The sequence below is a fragment of the Camelus dromedarius genome, chromosome 29 (genome assembly GCF_036321535.1).
Source record: "Camelus dromedarius isolate mCamDro1 chromosome 29, mCamDro1.pat, whole genome shotgun sequence".
NCBI classification, from domain to species: Eukaryota; Metazoa; Chordata; class Mammalia; order Artiodactyla; family Camelidae; genus Camelus; species Camelus dromedarius.
This window is the reverse complement of record NC_087464.1, coordinates 4736922-4756505: the sequence shown is the minus strand read 5'-3', so window position 1 is coordinate 4756505 and position 19584 is coordinate 4736922. Positions and strand designations below refer to the sequence as shown.

The 19584-nt window shown below is 57.2% G+C and overlaps 1 protein-coding gene across 3 annotated transcripts in view; it reads right to left on the bottom strand.

The window, feature by feature from the left end:
- APBA2 (amyloid beta precursor protein binding family A member 2) overlaps positions 1-19584 on the bottom strand; it is a 176597-nt gene that overhangs the window by 8380 nt on the left and 148633 nt on the right. For 2 of the 3 annotated variants that reach the window (XM_031440458.2, XM_031440457.2), the window contains exons 7-12: positions 14102-14247; positions 13317-13352; positions 10376-10462; positions 4476-4661; positions 1177-1356; positions 74-286 (exon numbers count right to left, since the gene is read on the bottom strand). In XM_031440458.2, the coding sequence (XP_031296318.2) occupies positions 74-286; positions 1177-1356; positions 4476-4661; positions 10376-10462; positions 13317-13352; positions 14102-14247 (848 nt within the window). The remainder of the gene's footprint in view (positions 1-73; positions 287-1176; positions 1357-4475; positions 4662-10375; positions 10463-13316; positions 13353-14101; positions 14248-19584) is intronic. The other variant, XM_031440460.2, reaches the window with a different exon arrangement.

The following is a 19584-nucleotide window of genomic DNA, read 5'->3' as shown; positions in this document are numbered from 1 at the left end:
CCGGGCTTCCTCCTGGGTCAGCCAGGATGACCACGCAGCAGGGATAAAGCCAGGCAGGGCCCCGGGCACCCACCTTGATGATGCCCTGGCAGGTGGCAAGGGGCAGCCCCACCAGGCTGGTGCCATTGATGGACATGATCTGGTCCCCAATGCTCAGCTTCCCCGAGCGGGCAGCCGGGCCGCCATTCATCATGTTGGCCAGGATCACGGTGGGCAGGATGGAGCCCCAGCCGGACTCCACCACCACCACGCCCAGGATCTCCCCCTTGTGCTTCTCCAGCTGCAGCTGCAAGGATATCAGGAAAGTAAGAGGTGCCCAAATGGGGGGCAGGGGCCAGGGCCTCAGTCAAGCACCCACAGAAGGACCAGCCTGACCCTGCCTTTGGAACTGAGGCTGCTCTTCCTCCTGGCCTCCCAAGCCTACCTGGGACCCGTCCATCATCCTGGGCACTGAGAGCACAGTCTCCCACCCCTCCCCATGTGGCATCGACTCCCCCAGCTCTAAGCTGGTCTCCAGTGTGCCTGTCTGCTCCCCTCACCCTCCCCAAACCCATGGAGGCCAGAGGAATGTTCTCTGAGTCCAGACTCCAACCCTGCTGGGCCTTCTGCTCTCATTTAGGAAAGTCCTTCAATTTATCTCTGTCTCCAGGGTCACTGTTTGGAAGCTGTCTGTCATTCATTCAGCAACAAGCCAACTCACTTACCCCTCAAGGACTCAGGGTGCAGGCCACCCCCAGGGATTGGCTCCTCTGTCTCAGGAGAACTTTCTAAAGACCCCTGAGCAGTCCCACTGGAACCGCAAAGGCCTCCAGTACTGGGGGCTTTGAAACTTCCCTGGGCAGACTGCCCAAGGTCCCCATTTCAAAGATGCTTTCCAGAAGCATTTCGGGGCCGGGGCGGGGAGGAGCATTGAACATCCGTCTAATAGCAGCATTAAGAGGCGCATTTTCAAGGTCATTAGGACTGAGTGTAATCAGCTTCTTTGTTACAAGGACACCTCATTTCACACAAACGTGCTCCCTGCAAAGGCAGGAGTGGGATGGACCCAGGGCCACACTTCAGGCTGTGGGAAGGAAGGACTGCGTGTGGCTGTGGAGGCCCACCCACCTGTCCCCTCCCCACTCCCCGCTCCCCCCGCATCGCACTCTCAAGCTGAGTGGGGAGCCCCACCCTCACCTCCTTGCAGTTCTCTGAGTTGGAGAAGTGGATGAGGTCGTCGTTGTACATCTCCTGCGTGTTGATGATGTCACTGTACTCCTTCTGGCTCAGGTCCTCGGGGTTGATGCCATTGGCCCGCAAGAACTCCTGGTAGGCCACACTGAAGGCCTGGCCAATGGACTGGGCTATCAGCTGGGCCTGCGGGGAGGGGCGCCCACTGGAGACCAGCCCGGCCCAGAGAGGAGGGGCCGCGGTGGGGCTGGGTGCCAATGCAGAGGCAGCCTGCACAGGGCCCTTCCCTGCCTGGGTGGCCGTGGCCCTGGTCTCGCGAGAGCTGTCTCCCACCCACATCCCACTGTGGGTCTCCGTGCGGAGAGCCCTTCTGCTGCCTGGGGGGCCTGGTGACCCTGGCGGCCCTGACCTGAGCTGCTTTAAGTCCCAGGCATTCTAAGACAGAGCACGGTTTCGAATAAAGTCTGGGGAAACTGAATTCTTCGCTAATGATCAGCTTCATTGCTTTCATAGGTAACTGTGTTGTATTTTCTTCCCACCCATCTTATTCCACAGACTTTAGGTGTGTTCTTTGGGGAGCATCGCACTTTGAGGTGCTCTCTGTCCACCCGATATTTATTTCTCCAAAGCAACAGGACTCAGTTTGACTGGGGAGGCAGGGGTGTGGCTGGCCTCTCTCCCAGGGAGGTGTGGCTGGGCTGGGCTCAGGCCGACAAGAAGCATGGGACCTTGGGGACACAGCACAGAGCAAATCATGGAGCAGATCACTTCCTTCTATTCAACGGGACCACTTCCATGGACTTCGTGGAGTCTCTGACGCCGCAGAGACCTGGACCCGGAGCAGTCACTGCGAGAGCTTGCATGCCACCTGCTGGCATGCAGATAAAGGCCAGTGGGAGGCGAGGGCCAGGGACCCAGCACCCGGGACACATCACGCGCACGCTGGCAGCTGGGCAGTGGGAGCAGTGGGGCCCTCAGTGACCCCTCTGCCCACGGCCGGGCCCCACCCCCAGCCACAGGCTGCAGGAGCCCCAGGTCTGGTCTACTCCCTGCTGCCACCTCCCTCCCCACTGCCAAAAAGGGGACTCGGCATGGGCACCCCCAGCAAACCGCGGGTCCTGTTGACCCAAAAACAGGTGGAATTGAGGGATTTGGCCTAAATCCCATTCTCTACATGCTGCACAATTCACAGGCTGCAAATGAGTAAGTCTTTGCCTCAAAGCAGGCTGGGCCAGATAACAGAAGCAGAGCCCAGAGGGAGCCGACTCTAGGTGGGACAGGCCTCCCAAACTGAGCCCCCAATAGTCTGCGGACAGGAAGCCAGTGTTCCCTCGCCAGGACCAGGACGGTGACTGGGAGCAGCGTTCTGGCCGTTTGGCAGCTGGGCTCAGAGCTAGGACAAGCCGGAGGCGCAGAGCCCCTAGACCACCAGGTGGCGCTAACGGCCCAGATGTGTTGGAGCCCAGGCGATGGGAGCCCAGTGAGGGCGAGTCCTGGAGACTGCCTGGCCTAGGCTCAAGCCAAGCTGGGGATCGGGGCTCCTAGGAGGAGGCTGGTCCCATGATGTTGGGTGGATGGTGGAAGGTGAAGGCCTGGACCTGCCCTGCCCCACTGGGGTCTCACACCGGCTGCCCCCAGGCCTCCGGGTGGATCTCACCCTGACTGAGGTCCCCGGGCTGGGTAGGGTGGTGTAAGAGTATTGCTCTGTTCACCCCATCACTCCCCTAAGACCCTCCTTGAGCTCTGCCTGGATAGCCCCCACCACCTCATCCTGGGGGTAGTGAGGCCATCCACAGCAGGGCTTCTGGGAACCTCAGCATCTTACCAGCTGCTGGCTGCGATCTCCCATCCCCCCGTCCACTTTGAGTGCCTGCATCCCTCCCACCTGAGCTGGGGCAGCTCCAGAGGGCTCTCTAGGGGGCTGGGACTCCCCAGCTCTGCAGGTCACAGCCAGCTGTGAACCCAGAAAGATGGGGAGCGTGCACAGGGGCTTCACCCAGGGGCTGGCACTGGAGGCTAGCACTCAGAGCTGGCCTCCTGCAGGTAGGTGAAGGCAGGAAGGGGAGGTTGCCCTGCCCCCAGCACTTTTTAGTGGCTCATCAACCCTGGCTTTCACTTTACATACAGACATTCCCCCCATGCTGGGTCTCTGAGACTTCAAGCCATTAGCCACACAAAAATGCCTACGCTGACGTCCACAGATATCTGCATAATGGTGAAAGGAACATGTGCATGCACTAGTGGGTCTCTATTTAAATTCCCTTCCCTATAAAGGTGTCATTGCTTCAAAGCCCTTGTAGTTGACTTCAATTTAGCAAAAAAGATCACCACCCCCACCCACCAGCCCACTCCAACGTGGAAACACTGGGACCCTTCCCTACTGTGCCAGGTCCCTGACACACCCTCGAGCCCCTTAGTGAAAGAGAACGCCCTTTCCAAGCATCCGTGGAGAGAGAATTTTAAAAAACTCTACTCTGGCAACAACCACAAGAACGGCTCAGCCCTTGCCTCCCAGGGTGTCCCTAAGACCTGCAGGGGGTCGGGGGGGAGTGCAGCCCAGAGACCCCGCTCACCTCTTGCCCCTGCCCCTCCTTTCCTCCCTCTTCCAGGCTGAGAAAGATACTTTCATCCCGTTCAAGGGAGTCAAAGGGTTTAATGGTCTCAGCAAATCTGTGGTATTTTAAACTTCAGAATTACAGTTGACCCTCGTACCAAACGGGGGTGAGGGGCACTCACTCGCCCTCTGCACAGTCCAAACGAATCTGTGTATGAATGACAGTCGGTCCTCCAGATGCACGGTTTCTCCGAATCCGCGGTCCAGGACCCACAGATTTAACCAACTCAGATCGTGCGGTGCTGTAGCATCTACTCTTGACAAAGGTCTGCGTGTCAGTGGACCCGCTCAGTTCAAACCCGTGCTGTCCAAGGGTCCACTCTATTTTCCAACTTGTTATGACCTGAAATGGCCACCAGCAAAAGCAACCCTGGGGCCTGAGGGTGTGCATCTTAAAAGGGCCGCTTCATTTGGGGAGACACAAAGGGTTTGTTAAAGGATCTTGCCTTAGAACGCCCTTGGTATATTTATCAATGGTTCGATGTATAAACAGCTCCTGAAGAATTTATTTCGTGAAGCTGAGTTCACGGTCTCTGCATACTCAAAGCGGGTTAGAAAACTCGCTGCTTCCATTGGACGCGTCGGCGCACAGGACCGCCCCCTGATACACGGTTTCCAAGGCGCCTGGGAACCCGGAGCCCCGCAAGACTGGGGCGGGGGAGGGGAACAACCTGTCCGCGCGTTTACTTACATCCTCAGACTCGAACACGTGGCAGATCATCTTATACTGCTTCTTCCCCTCCTGGGCCCCGGGGGTGGTCTCGATGCAGTCCTGAGAGGCTGACCGCGGCATGCGGCGTCTAGCCATCAGCACCACGATGTTCCCGATGTCCGCGATGTAGGAGATGGTGCGCAGGGCGTGGTCCATCATGGTCTCCTGTCAGGAAAGGCATGAGAGGGCTCTGGGTTACAAAGAAGAGCACCCGAATTCGGGGGACTCTCAACCTCGACACCCTTGCGGTTTGGGGCTGGACCACTCTGTATCGGGAAGGGCTGACCCCGCACTGTAGGATGGTTAACAGCATCCCTGGCCTCTACTCACTAGATGCCAGCAGCATCTCCTCCTTCCCCAGTTGTGACAAGATCTCCAGCTACAGCCAAATGTCCCCTGAGGGACAAGGCCCCCAGGGTAGAGAACTTAGGTGAACAGAGCATTTTAGGGTGGTGACTCACAGTCAAGGTGATCAGACTTCACCTTGGCCGCACAGTTTCCAAAATGACACTGGTGGGGGTGTGATGCTGGGGAGGAGTACTGGGACCCATGGGAGGAGGGGCAGCAGCTGGCCACGTCCCCACATGCTCAGAGGCTGCCTGTGGCTCTGGACACGGGTCCCCTTCCTGCGAGGCGGGCGCCCAGCCCAGACCTCCTGCCAAACAGAGGAGGAAGGCTTCAGAGCCAGTGTTTCCCACGGCTGAGTTTTCCCCAGGGAGCCCAAGCAGCCTGGGCCGGGTCAGGGGCCCCTGAGGCTGCTCGCCTGACTCTGATCGATGTGTCTGTGCAGCCTCTGACATGCCTCAGGCCTGGGAGGCCCATTCCTCTCCATAGCCTTTGTCGTCTGACAGGAGTCTTCCCTGAGCATCCTGCCTGTGACCCCCACCCAAGTGGGCTGCACACAAAGGCTCTGAGAATCTCATCAGTTTGTCTTTCATGCCTTTGTTCTCTCTCCACAAAGGAAAAGCTGGCACTTCTGCAACTTCTGAAGCCTTTTTCTTCTTCCCTGAATTCACTTCTGCAGCAGATCCTGCTCCGTATTTGCCCTCCTGGAGCGGCTCTGTTCTTCAAAAGAGGAGGTAGGGTGATTCACAATCAGCAGAGCCCTTTGGGAAGGGACACTGGGGCGGCACGCCAGCATCTCTTGACTTCTGGCCACTTTCAGAAACACCTGTATCGATCTGTCAGTGTCAGAACTGTGCTCCTCCCCCAGTTCGGAGCTCAGGTCCGCGGCGGAGCCGTCTTCCTCACTGGCGGAGCCTGCCATCCTCTCCCCGGCCCTGACTGGCCACGTTTCCCACTTCTGTTCCCACCTCTCCAGTCCTTCTGCGAATGTTTTTTATTTTATCGTCAAACCAAGTTCCTGCCATGACTCTCCTCCAGTCCATCCTCAACAGTGCCCCAGTGCAGGTGTCAGACTCTGTGTGGCTGGACAAGTCGCCCCAAGCCCCGCGGCCAGATCACCAGACCACAGCTCACAGAAGCTTCCTGACCTCCCACCTCTCCTTCTCCTCACTCTCGGTGACCCCAGAGCCTGTAGGGGCCAGTGCTTGGTCAGTCCATCTTTAGGGAGTGCTGTGCCCCCCACCTTCGCTAACCCTTTTTAACCTTCCCTCTCCCCAAGGCCAGCTCTGAGGGTCCCCGTGTGTTTAGATGAGGGAATCTGGCCTCCATGACTCAGGGATGCCATCATGTCCTCCTGAGCACACAGGTGGCCGGGTTGGTCTCATCTGCCCAGTAGGACGGTGGGCTCCTCGGGAGCAGGGCACATCTGCTTCCCCCACCAGCCCTGACTTCCCGCAGCATGGCAGAGGCTCCCCAGAAGCCAAGCACCGTGGGCAATGACTCAGGCACCAGCTGGTCTCCAGCAAGAAAAGTCATCAACGTTTCCATCATGGAGAACGAACGATTGACCCAGATCCGTTCCCCGACAGTGTGCGCAAACACCCCATGTTCTCGCTCTCTCTTCCTCAACTCTTCAGCTAAGGGGGCTGGGACCCCAACTATCCTGGGGCTTTTCTTACCAGCTCACAAGAGAGCTGCTCCCTGCAAAGCAAATGCAGCACGAGGCCACCGGCTCTCACCCCATCTACAGGCTTGGTGGAGGGGGTGGGTGGGCACGGGAGGGAGAGGCAGGCTCTCCCTGCTGGCTGGGGAGATGCCTCTCCTGGGGGATGAGGACTCCCCACTTGGGGGACCCCAGCCGTGCTGATGCACAGAAATATGGGGAGGAGGAGGAGATGAACAAAGACTGAGCGAGACTCTGGGCAGCAGACCATGTCACCAATTGCCGAAGTGAGGAGAGATTGTTAAGAGACTGGGCAGCTGGATGGGACAGAGCGACCAGAAACTAAACCAAAAGTCTGAGAGCTTTCTACTGGAAAACAGGAAATGACAACCTCCTTTAAATACCTCGGCCAAGCAGAGGTGAGGTTGGATCAGAGCATTGGGAGGACTCTTGAAGATGATTCTTAAAGACCACCAGTGTGGCCCCCAGAAAGACGATAACCAGCTTGCCTCCTGCCCGGGAGTCTGCTGCAGATGCGGAGTCCAGCGAGATGTTGCTGGTCGAGGGCCCTGTGCTGCTGGTCTGGGAGGTTGTCCCTGCTCTGCCCTCCCCCTGCCTGGCACCTTCGGCCAACCCCGTGGCTGTGTACCTGAGCCCAAGGTGGCCTCTGGCCTCCCAGGACGTCCGGCCCACTGGAGATCGGGGGAGCATCTCCTCCCCACCCAGATCCAAGTTGTTAGCCGCACGTCCCTGGGATGGCCCGAACAGAGGGGAAACTCCGAGGTCTCCTGCTCCGTGGCTGTGGAACATTCCTGCCCACAGAGACCTGGGAAGCCATGGGCACCTACAGCAGCCACTGGAGGGTCCTGCACGGTCTCCAGGGTAAGAGCTGTGACCTGGGGGTGCAAAGTTTGAGGACAGAGAGCAGCGAGGCAGGGGCCCTGGAGGAGAGGGCACTAGATGGCAACAGAGCCCCACCCCTTGGGGATGGGAAGACGCCAGGAGGTCCAAGGTCGCTGTGATGCACAGCTGAGCGGGGCCCACAGCTAGGACTCCCACAGAGACTCTGAAGACTGACACGGAGAAAGCAGGGCTGCAGGAAAAGCACAGCAGGGCAAAGAGCAGACACAGACGGTCAGAACTGCAGCCCAGCCCTGCAGCCCAGCCCTGCTGTGTTCCCAGGAGGTGGGCACCAGCCACAAGATGCTGGTCCCAGCACGGCTGCATTTCAACGTAACCACGATGCTGCGTGCGGCCGGCAGGAGGGAAAGTCCATTGTGCTAAGGACTGATCTCAGACGGGCAGGCAAAGGAAATCGTAGCCTCTGGCTCTGTCCACTCTCGTGAGCTGATGCCCTGTCCTTGGTGATGGCTTTAATGTCAGGCCCTGTTTAGACACCAAAGACCTGGAAGGAGTGAAGGGCGGGCCGACAGGGAGGGGCTGGCTGGTGTGAGCCCTGCATGGAGCCTCCTCGTGTACCCCCTGCAGGGCCCAGTGTGAGGCTCTCCTGGAGAGTCAACGGGGCTCCGAGATGTTCGGGAACTTGTCCGAGGCCTCGAGCCCACAGGGGTGGCCCAGTTCCCCCTCCCAGGCCCCCGGTCCTGCCGCTGGGTTGCAGCACTTGCTGGAGCATTGGTGAGAGAGGGCCCGACACCGCCTTTGGAAAGACCTGCCTGCAGGTGGCCCTCGGCCCCTCTGGGGACTTGGATTTCAGGAGGGTGTCCGCCACCTGACCTGCTAAGAGTACCTCGGCACACCTGAGACATTAGGGCAGGCAGCGCGGCCCAGCCTGAACCCCTGCTCGCTGTCAGGAGTCTGGAACGTGGATACCTGGCAGGAGAGGTGTGTGACCAAGTCCAGCAAAGACCTTGGGCACCGATGCTCTCCAAGCACCCCTGGTGGCCCGCACTTCACACAAGCTGTCACAGCTCGTTGCTGGATGCACAGTTCAGTGCATCCCTCCCGACCTCCCCGGGAGAGGACTCGTGTTTCCCGGGGCTAAGCCCCACACATCTGCTCCTTCGCTGGTTTTGCTTCGTATCCTGTGGTCGGAGCAAGGCACAGCCTGGGAGGCCTCTTCTCAACTGATTGCCCTTGGGGTGGTCCCGGGGGACCCCGGCAGGTGGGGAGGTGAGGGCTGGGGGCCAGAGGAGTGGGAGGGAGGAGCAAGCGTAGACGGTTTGCCCACGAAACATCAGGAAACGAAGTGTGAGTCTGAGAAGTCCTACTCCTGACCCAGTCAGGTGGCTTCCTGCCGTCCCGCCCAGTGCACGGCCCTGGTGCAGAGGTTAGCAGGACACAAAGACCAGTGGGACAAGGCACAGGCTGGACACGGGGATGGACCCGTAGGAGGAAGGGCAGTGCCCACGGTGGGATGTCCCCGAGGGCGGGCAGGCAGCAGGGTGCTGGGAGTGGGCTGTGGCAGGAGGTGGCTCCTCTGTCCCCCAGATGTCAGGTCTTCCTGCCCACAAGGCCCGGGGGGGGGGGTGACAGCCAGCGCATCTGCCACCTGAGAGCCCTCTTCTGCGGCTCTCAGCAGCCCAGTGATAGGCACTGCCTACACCAGGAGAGAACAAGCAAAAAAAGCCCCTCAGGTGTTGGGAGCCGCGGTCTAGACTGTGGGATGGCTGACTCGGCGGTGCTGGTCTCGAACAGGTCATACAGATAAGAACTCCCAGACTAGAAATACATATATTGTCCAGCTCTGTCCATGTCGAGGGCCCAGGGTCGATGACACCCCAGGGACAAGGGGCACAGCCAGCACCCAGGTCTCATTTCTGCATGTCACACCCGCTAAAATGAACCGCGGCTCCTGGAAGAAATGGCTGGTTCCAGGTCTGGGGCAGGGCAAGGTCAAGGAAACTTCAGAACATCTTATGGTCTCAAGAAGCAGGGATGTGTTCAGAGACAGAAATTAGGACACCAGGATGACACAAGAGCCAGTGGGAGGGTCCCTGGCCAGATCCGGGATAATCCGAGCACCCAAACGAATAAGGATGGTAAGATATTATAATACAAGTTAAAAAAAAAATCCATGGGTTCACAGTGAAAAGAAAGAGAGAAAGAGAGAGGAAAAACAAAAAGAAGATCTTCTTCACAGAAGCACATTAGATAAGTAGGAAGCGTGACAATTAGAAAATCACCATTTTGCATTTGCAACATCGTAGTCAACCATGACGAGATCCTCGCTGGATGCTAATGTCACTGGGCAAAGGGTGCCGGGGGACTGGGTGCCCCGGTGTTGCCACACGGATCCACTTGCCGACGGCAAATAAGGGAGGGGCTGTCACCCCAGCATCTGGCTATCCTCATCCATCCCCTCCCCACTGTTCCGAGGGCCACCCCACTTCCTGCGCCGGCCCCTCCCTCCATCCCACCCGGGCCAGGGCTCCCCTCCACCCTCTCCCGGGTTCACAGTCCTCTCTATCTGGCTCCTGTGTCGGCTTCCCTGTCTCCCCGCAACAGCAGGCTCCCTGCAGAATCAAGGTCAGACATGAGCTGGGCACACAGTCTACATCTCAGGACCCCTTTCTGTTGGGGGCCGAAGGCCACCCAGGATTCCTCCTTCCAGCTCCACTCCCCAGCCTGGCATGCAGGGGCTTCGAGAGGGCTGTTCTAGAATCCCACGGGTGAGTGCACAACTCCCGCCCTCGCCTCTCCTGCATCGCATCCCCGTGGCAGCATCAGTCACCGACTGCACACCCGCCCCGGACAGCCAGCCCCCATGGCTCCCCCTCTGCCCCACAGCAGGGTCTGGGGTGACTGTCCTCGGGGACAGCCTTCTCATCCCCGCCACAGGGAGTCCAGCGGCTGGACCTGGCTCTCCGGGAGTCCCCGACCCGATTTTAAACAGCCGGCTCTCAGCACTCACCTGTGTGTCCGCATTTAACACCTTGATCCTCTGGGTGGAGATGAAGAGGTCCACTTCGGTCAGAGTCTGGGCATCACCCTCAGAGTTCTAAGGAAGGATGGTGGAGACTGTTACAGACCTTTTAAGAAACTAATTCAGACAAAGGCCTGACAGTCGTACCGAGGACCCTGAGCGCCCCTAGAGGGAAGAGCTCCTCCGGCAGGAGCAGCCATGGGAGTCTAAGTGCAGGCCTCCTCCCAGCGCATCCGCAGCTGAGCGAGTTCTCCAGGCAGCCGGCACAGGGCAGGGCGAGGAGCGAGGGGACCGCCTCCGGGAGGCTGAGCACCAAGCGGGTCTGTGTCACAGCATCCAAAGCATCCAAAGCCCCTTGACCCCCTGAGATTCCGGCCTGCCTGCCCACCCTTCCTGAACACGGCGAACACACGGGTCTGTGTGCGGGAACTCCCTTTCTAGGACTGGGGATTCCGAGTCTCCCCAGGAGGAGGGAAGACATTTTCAAAGAAGGGGGATTAGAATATCTGCATCTCCTTCTGGTTTAAAGTCACAGCCGTAGATCGGGAGTTCAGGATTTGCAGATACAGACTACTGTATATAAAACAGGCAAACAACGAAATCCTACTGCATAGCACAGGGAACTCTATTCAATACCTAGTGACAGCCTACAATGGAAAAGAATGTGAAAAGGAACATGTATGTGTGTATAGCTGAATCACGATGCTGCACACTTGAAACTAACACAACATTGTAAACTGACTACACTGCAGTAAAAAAATAAAATAAAAAAAATAAGTCACAGTCATGTCAACCCACTGGCAGCACTGGACCCACTCTTCCAAAAACCCTGAAAACAAGGCCTTGAGCTGACCAGGCACTGCCCTCACAGGACACTGGAGAAGCTGTCTCACAAATGCCCCTTCTGTCATCTCCCGAGGATACCCATCATATGGCCGCTAGTTATGTATAAAGGAATGTTCTGGAAGCTGAGGGCACTACTCAGGGTCTGCCCCAAACCAGGACAGCCTTTCATAGGTTTCTATACCTGTGGGAATGCTAATGACCCCTGCACACGGACGATGAGATACAGGTTCTCTGGTTCTTCCACTGAGGTGAAGAATTCTCTGTGGTCACTCAGGGGCCCAGAGTAGTCTACCTTCCACTTCACAGGAGCAGAAGTCGTGATTTAATTCCTCGCTAGGAAATCTGAAATCAAACCCCCTTGCTGACCATTCCTCAGGAATTCTGAGTCACAGAGAGGCCCTCTACTGCAATGACAAATATGGATTTTCAGTTTTCAAGGGTAAAGGTCTTTGGGGCCCTCAGCCCACCACAGGGGGACACGGCTTTTAACTGACTATAAACAGAAGAGAGTCCAAACTAATGCAGCTGAAAGTCTGCAGGACATTGGAGAAACTTCTTTCTTCTCTGTTCTTAAAAATCTAGTTAAGAATATGGAAAGGAATATATGTAAGTGCATGTATGACTGAAACATTACGCTGTACACCAGAAATTGACACAACATTGTCAACTGCCTATACGTCAATAAAAAAGAATGCAAAAAAAAAAAAAATCGGGTTACAGTCTCCATCCACAAGCTTTTCAAGGTTATTTTCTGGAATTATGGCTCAAAACCTTCTTTCCAAAAGGCAGGTCCGGCCAGAAGTAAAACAACAGTTGCAGGTGGACCCTGGTTTTAGTGACAGTTTGGGGGGACACGTAAGCCTGTGATACACTTGACAGGAGAAGAGGAAGCAAGCTTGGGGGTGACTGGGCTCCAGGTGGGGGTCAATGGAGAGACTGAAGCCTGCTCAGTAACAGGGAATGGAGAGGCCATCCCATCATACTCCCTGCGGGAAGAAGGGAGGGGGGCCTCAGACAACAGGACGGCTTGCACATCTATAGATGGGGACCACAGCCCCAGTCACCAGTAAGTCCGTGGCGGGAGGACACTGCTGACTCAGGGAGACCTTCTAGTCATCATCGGCCTGCCCGGCTGTGGGCCTGCCCAGCTGCGGGCCAACCAGAAAAGGGGCCTTTGGCAATGACCCTGAGCACCTTCCTGCCTGAGAGAAAGAACAATCCTTCCTGGAGGTAATAGGCTGGCCTCTGCCAGCCGCTGAGGCTGTCTTGCCTGCGCCGGCCCCCTCTGGGCTCTCCAGACTGCAGACCCGAGGAGCAGGCTGTGGTCCACCCTGACCGTCCTGCAAATATCACAGGGAGAGAGGGCTGGCCGCAGGGGGAAGGGAGACCCCAGACAAAGTTCTCTGGCCGCATTGCCAGAATGCGGTGTTCCTGGCGGGGGCAAAGAACTAACTCTCTCGCTGTTAAATCAACAAGCCAGGGCAGAGTCAGTGCCCTCCAACACCGAGCATTTGCTATTTCCCACCTTGAGAGGATAGTCAGAATATGGCCAGTATTTACCAAATGATCAGGCTGAGGAGCCAATCACTGAAGGTCAACTTGAGATTTTTAAGTCTGCTCCAGAAACTTCTCAATAGAGAGAGCATCTCCCGGGCAAACTGAACATCTCATCAACCTGATTCAGTAAATTAAACTTCATGCGTCTTTAAATGTCACAACCATGTAATTAATTCTGTACAGGGGGCCTCGGGAAGAAATGAGTCACATGGTCCTAGCAAATGCCACATTTAAGAATGTCTACTCGAAACAGCAACATCATGACAATAACATGCTCTCTAGCTCACAGACACGCAAAAAGAGAAAAATGCAAAAGGGCAACTATTAAATTCTTCTGTAAGGGGGTGGTAAAAACAACAAAAGGTGTCATGATTGCATTCGGAAGTCTAGCACCTACCCAGGGAGGAGGAAAACACTCACTAGCCACAGCATTTCTGTTCCCAGGGGACTCCCCTTCCGCCCTCCTCCCTCCCCCACTGCACTGGATGAGCCAGAGAAAGACAAGCGAACCCCACACTCTACACACCGCTTTTTTCTTGATTTTAGCAGCCTTTTGCATCCTCTGAGCAGCGTGGAAGAGAAAAGAAAAACAAGTGGGCGAGAAGCGAAGGATGAGCTGTTTCAGTCTTGTAGGCAAGACCCCTGTGGAAGTCCTGCGGGAAGCCCTGCGGGAAGCGCTGCACCCCCTCACCCCCACCACGGGAGCCTGCGTGAAAATTCCTGATAACCACTGGGTCCGCGCGCGGGAGCCCCTGGGGGCCGGATAAGAGGGCAGGCCCTGGGACTAAGCGAGCATCAGGGCTGGGGGCTGGGGGCTGGGGGCTGGGGACTTGGCGGGGGACAGTCAGGGCTCTGTGCTGCCCCTGGATGCTTTCTTCTGTCCTGACCACAGCACTGGGCTCCTTCCTGGAGCCCCTTTCTTCGGACGAGGAGGTCAGAGTATGGTGAGGATAGGGAGGAGCTGGCATCCCTTCTCACCCCACAGGGGCGGGTGTCCACAGACCCCGTTTTGCCCAGAGGGCACCTCTGCAGGCCACTGCACCCCTCCCCCCAACCCCACTGGCTTTGCTGACTTGGCCCCTCCTTCCCTTTTCCGGGCTCCACCCACTCACCACCAAAACCAGGTGATCCCACAGGCTTGTTCTCCCGTCCGAGGCCAAGTCTCCCTTCGCCTTGCCAGGCACCACAGACATTTCTGCTCTCCGTGCCAAGGGCTTTGGGGTCAGAGCTGGACAGAGGGCCTGTGCCGAGTCGCCCTCCCCTCCCTAGAGCTCCCTGAAGCAAACCAGGGCGCTCCTGGGCCACCCGTACCTTGACCCGGCTGACGGCCTCCTGTGCCTGCATCATTCGAATGTTTTTGGAAGGATTCCGTTCGGAGAGCAGCTGGGTGGACCCCAGGTAGTTGGCAGCAAAGATGATCCCATCAATGAGGTCTTCTGGTTCACAGGGGCCTGGAACTGAAGACGGCAACAATTATCAGCTCCCTGGACGACAGAGGAACGAGGCGGTGGAGGAGGCAGAACCATGGCCTCGTGGTCGTCGTCTGCAGCCAGCGGTCGGAGGTGGGTCTCCCGCCCTGGTTCCTCCATGGGGCACCGTGCAAGTAACTGCACTAAATCGACACCCAGGCCAGGAAACCCCGCACCCGCGGTGTCAGGGGGACAAGTCTGGCATCCCGGGCAGCAGTCACTCAAGGCACCTGGGCCTTCAAGTGGACACCACATGCTGCAATCCCAGAGGCACCCTTTCCCGGATATCCCCACGCCTGCCCCAGAGCCCTCGGTCGTCAGGACAGTAATGGGAGACTGCTCACTACCCTCCACCCACTTGGCTTCTGCACTGCAGGGCTCTGGCGTGCCCGCAGCCTTCCCACGAGGCCTGTGGGGCCCCTCCCCTTCAGTACAGCCCAGGTCCAGGCTGGGGAATGTGGTCCCGGTTCGACCTGCTGTCCGAGGCCAGAGCTGTCAACAGCCTGACCTGGAAGGTTCCATCTTGGCGCTGTTTACTACGGGAACCACTGGCCTCAGGTGGCTTTGGAGGGACCCAAACGGGCTAGTGCACCGGAAGAACTGAATTTTAACATTGTATTGCAATCCGAAGTCATATGCACAGAAGCAGCCAGGTGTGGCTAGGGGCTCCTGGACTGCACGGGCAGCTCGAGGTGACAGTCAGCCAGCCTCTTCTGCAAAAGGCCAGATGGAGGAGACCTTTGGCTCTGCAGTGTACCTCTGCATTTGTAGCATGAAAGCAGGCCTGCCTGTGCCCCAGCAATGCTTGGGACACAAGATCAGGTGCCAGGGGAATCTGGCCCCCAGCCCACAGTCTGCCAACCTGCAGGACATCACTCAGCCTCTCTCTCACTGCCCACCTCCAGCCAGAGCCCTTTTCTTGGACACCTTGGCCTTGGCTCTTGGGCGTCCTTCCATCCTGAACTGGCCTGCCCAGAGCCCCTCCAGTGTCCACAGAGCTGGCTGTGCCATGGATCCCCCTGCCCTCAGGACCAGCAGCCTCCTGCCAACCCAACCCTCAGCCAGGGTTCCGTGGTCTCACTTCGACCCACCCTGTTTCTGAGACTGTCCACTCATCCACCTTGGACACCCCACCCACCAGCTCAGTACCACCTGCCCCAGACCTCTGACCCCGTGCCACCACATCCTATCTGTCTGCCCTAGGGATTCGGCAAAACTGCAACGACGTTTCCTTGGACCCTGAGGCTGGAAACACCATCCCTCCTCCCCACCTAGTAAGGCAGTGGTTCCATTACAAATTCATGGCCTTCAGTGCCCACAGAACTCCTTGGCAACCCTGACGGGCTCCTCTGGGAAGCTCTCCCTCTGCCCTCTGTGCAGGCTATTTTATTCCTTTCTCCAGCCCCTTGAACTTCTGGCTGCCTCTCCCGGTCTGTCCTTGACAGAGCATCACCTGCTCCCAAATATGCCAGTGCCCCCGTGTGGTGGGCGTCTGTCCAGCCCCTCTTTGGCATTCCCTGGAGGCAATGAGGTCCCTACCTGGGGTCTAAGGATCACCTGAGACCCCATCCCTCTCACTCTGGGATCCCATGTCTCCCAGTGTGCACTAAACCAAGTCCCATCTCAGGTCTCCCCATGGCTTTGAAATATCCTCCAGTCTCCCCAGGCAGAGTCAAACTCTCCTTCACCACAGTCCTGCCTGCAGTGGGCTCCCCCACTCTCCTCCCTCTGGAAGCTCAGTGTCTACAAAGATCTGCCTGTCTGTGTCCACACTCCCTCCTCAGCCCATCCCAGCCTGGCTACTGTCACCACCGCTCGTGGACACCACAGTGCACACAGGGCAGCTGGGTTTCTATGTCCATAGATTTGCAAAGGACATGGTAGCAGTCTGAACCCCAGCCCCACACCCTCAACACCCACCTGTGGCTCCCCTGGAAGGGCCCAAAGGGACGTCCATCTCAACACGCCCAAAGCAAACCCTGACCCTTCTCCACGCCCAGCCTGTACCTCCCCAGCCCTGATCTCAGAGCAACCTGGCCACCCACCCAGCGAGGCCAGTCTTCACCCCATATCCATCCCCTCCCAAGTCCTGTCCATTTCACCACTAAACTGAACTGGAGTCTGTCCACTTTCCCCAGTTGTGCCACCACCATCATCCCATTCTCCCTGGTCAGTGACAACCATCTTCAACCAGCCCATGTGAATCACAGTGGACTGCGTGTCTGTGTCCCCTGATCCCCAATTCATATGTTAAATCCCAACCCCCACTGTGACAGGTAGTAAGACTTGGGGTCTTGGAGAGGTGATTAGGCCACGAAGGTGGAGCCCTCCTGAGTGGGATCAGTGCCCTAATCAGAGAGATCCCAGACAGCACCCTTGCCCCCTTCTGCCAGGTTAGGACAGAGAAGACAGCCGTCTGCAGCTCAGGAGAGGGCCCTCACCAGACGCAGCCGTGCCGGCCCCTGAGCTGGCTTCCAGCTTCTAGAACAGTGAGCAACACTTTTCTGTTGTTTATGTGCCACCTAGAATGTGGTGCTTTGTCTCAGCTGCCAGGGTAGAGACGGGGATCTGCTGCCCACAGGCTGCTCTCCATGGTGCTGAGAGGGCCTTGAGACCAGAAACATGATCCTTCTTCCTCCCCTGCTTGAAGCCTCTAAGGGCCTACCACTGCTTTCAGGACTGGAGCCCCAAAACCCAGGGTTCTGGGTCCAACGTACATGCCCGTGGGGGTGGGAAAAGTCTCACTGGCCTCTGTCACCCCAATGTCAGCAGAGCCCTAGAGATGGGGGTCCCAGCTCCTGCCTGCGTCCCCACTCCAGTTGCCCGGGCACTGCAAGCTGGGGATGCCTGGAAAGATACCTGTACATTACACTTTCATTCGAACAAGCTTCAGCTCCATGGACCTTAGACTCAAGCTCCAAAATCAGTCCCAGCCTGTGCCCTTTAGCCTGAAGGGCCACATCCAGGGTTCACACAGCAGACAGACCTACATGCCAGGACACTGCAGATGCAAAAAGCAACAACCATCTCTTCACACCAGAACCACAGCACTTGCACAGAAGTCGATTCTATGATGTGCTTTAGAACGTGGCGAAATATTCTGAAGTTTCAAAGAAAACTAACATAAGTAACAACGGGCCCTGGCAGGTCCCAACTCAGGAATGCCCCAGGTCAGCTCCTGTCCTGACAGCACAGATCTGGGGGGCCCCAGACATCATGACACCACTTCCGTGGAACCTCCATTCTCCCCATTGACTCTGACATCCTCCCCAGCTGTGCCCAGAGGATACAGCCCCTCCCCCTGGTGCTTCCTCCAGGAATCTCTGATAACACTTGTGGATGCCTCAACTAGACCCTCAGGGAACTGGACCCAAGGCACTGACCCCTCAGCCCCTCCAGAGCCCTGTCGCCCGGTCTGTGTAGGTCACAGATGCTGTCCCCCACAAATGGACACTTGGTGACTCCCACAGCATGCTGGTGGACTTTCCACAAGTCTTAGCCCCATCTCTGCCATCCGTGTCTGGAGGAAAGGAGCATGAACTGGGAGGAAGGGGTGCCTTTCCAGAGCCTTGCTCCAGTGGGGAAGATGTGAGCCTAAGTCTGCAGGGTAAGCACAGCCCCTCAATATGGCCTCCCCACCGCCACTCTGTTCTGGGGGAAAGTGCAGGTGGTCCCAGAAGCCCTGGAGTAACCGCCCATCCCACACTCTCAGCCAGTCCTCAGCAAGTGTCCCCATGCCATGTCCATGGGGCGGGGGTTCACGTGGCACTCTGTGGCCCCCATCCCTGGGGATGAGGGGTCAGCCTTCTGAGACCTCTGTCTCCTAATGCCCCCTTGCCCGTTCCCCAGGGTGACCTTGGTCAGCTCCCGGACCTCCCCAAGGTTCACGCTCCTGTCTCGCTCCATGTCCCAGAGGAGGTTTATTAAAGGCTGGCCCATCTCCCCACCGGATCTGGGGCCCATCTCCTCACCGGATCTGGGGCCCACCTTGGGGCACAGACTGCTGTTGTGAAGGATGCCCCATCCCAGGCAGTAGAGTTCACCACTCGCACCCACGGACACCTCCCTGGGAAGAGGCCAGGGGAGGACTAGGGGCTTTGTTGCAACCCCAGCAGATACCCATCTCCGCAGGGGTTCCTGTCACTCTTACCTTGCTCTTTCTTCAAATGGAAAACACCTCATACAACAATGTCTCAAGCATCCCACCCGCCTAGACACACATTAGGAAGCAGAGAGGAGCGGCCGATGAGGGCGCGCAGATTTCAGCATCTCAGACACAGTCCTCAACTCCAATCACGACATGCAGAGCAAGGATCAAACAGCCTCCTTCTAAGACTGAAGTGGCTGGCCCTGCGTGTTTGAGAATAAATTGTTTTTCTTTTGCTAGACTCTTGAACCAACCCTAAGCCACCAGAGGGAGACAGGACAACAAAAAACAGAGAGAGCTTTAAGGGAGATTCTCTCTCCTCAGAGTGATTTCTCCTATTAATTTCCTTTCTATGGCCTAGTATGTACACATGTGTATCAGAACATCTCTGCGCAGCTTGGACAAGAAGAATAAGGTGCTCAGTGTCTTCCCTGCTCGAGGAAGCCTTCATCTGAGGCACCCACTGGAGAAACAGGGCAGAGGTGGGAGTCCCCCAGAGCCATGCCTAGGAGCTCCCCACCACCACCTGGGGGGTGATTATCTGGAAGGGGGGTGGTCAACAGAGGCTTCCAAACAGTGGCTTGGCCCCAGATGGTCTCACTCACCTGTGCCTGAATCTCCCCAGGGTCCTGGAGGGGACCGCTGGGGGAGGGGGCAGAGCACAGACATGGACAGTGGTGTAGGTGTGAGTCTGAAGGCCATGGAGAGCAGCCTGCACCTTGACACCCCAGACCCCTGTGCAACATCTGTTCCATCCAATCCTCCTCAAGTCCATGAAGCAGACCTCAGTGTCCTCATTTGACAAATAAGAACAGTCTATGTGGGGTCAAATCATTTTGCCCAAGGTCACCATCACTGATTCAGGCACAAAGCATTTCTAAGCTCTTGTACATGAGGACCTATGCTGTGACAGGAGACAGGGAGCTCACAGGCCAAAGGTCCCACAGTCACAAAATAAAGGTATCAGGGTGCCTTTGCCTTTGCACATGGTGAAACGCATGAACGAAACACCCAGTGCCCAATGAGATGCAGCAGGAAAGGAACTGGGATGGCTGCCCTTTGAGCGGATACATGGAGAATGAAAGGAAATCAACAAGCTGTAGATGGGAAGGAGGAGCAAGCTTCCCAAGCTGCAGCAAGAGCAGGTGCAAAGGCCCTGGGGTGGCAGGAAGAAGTGC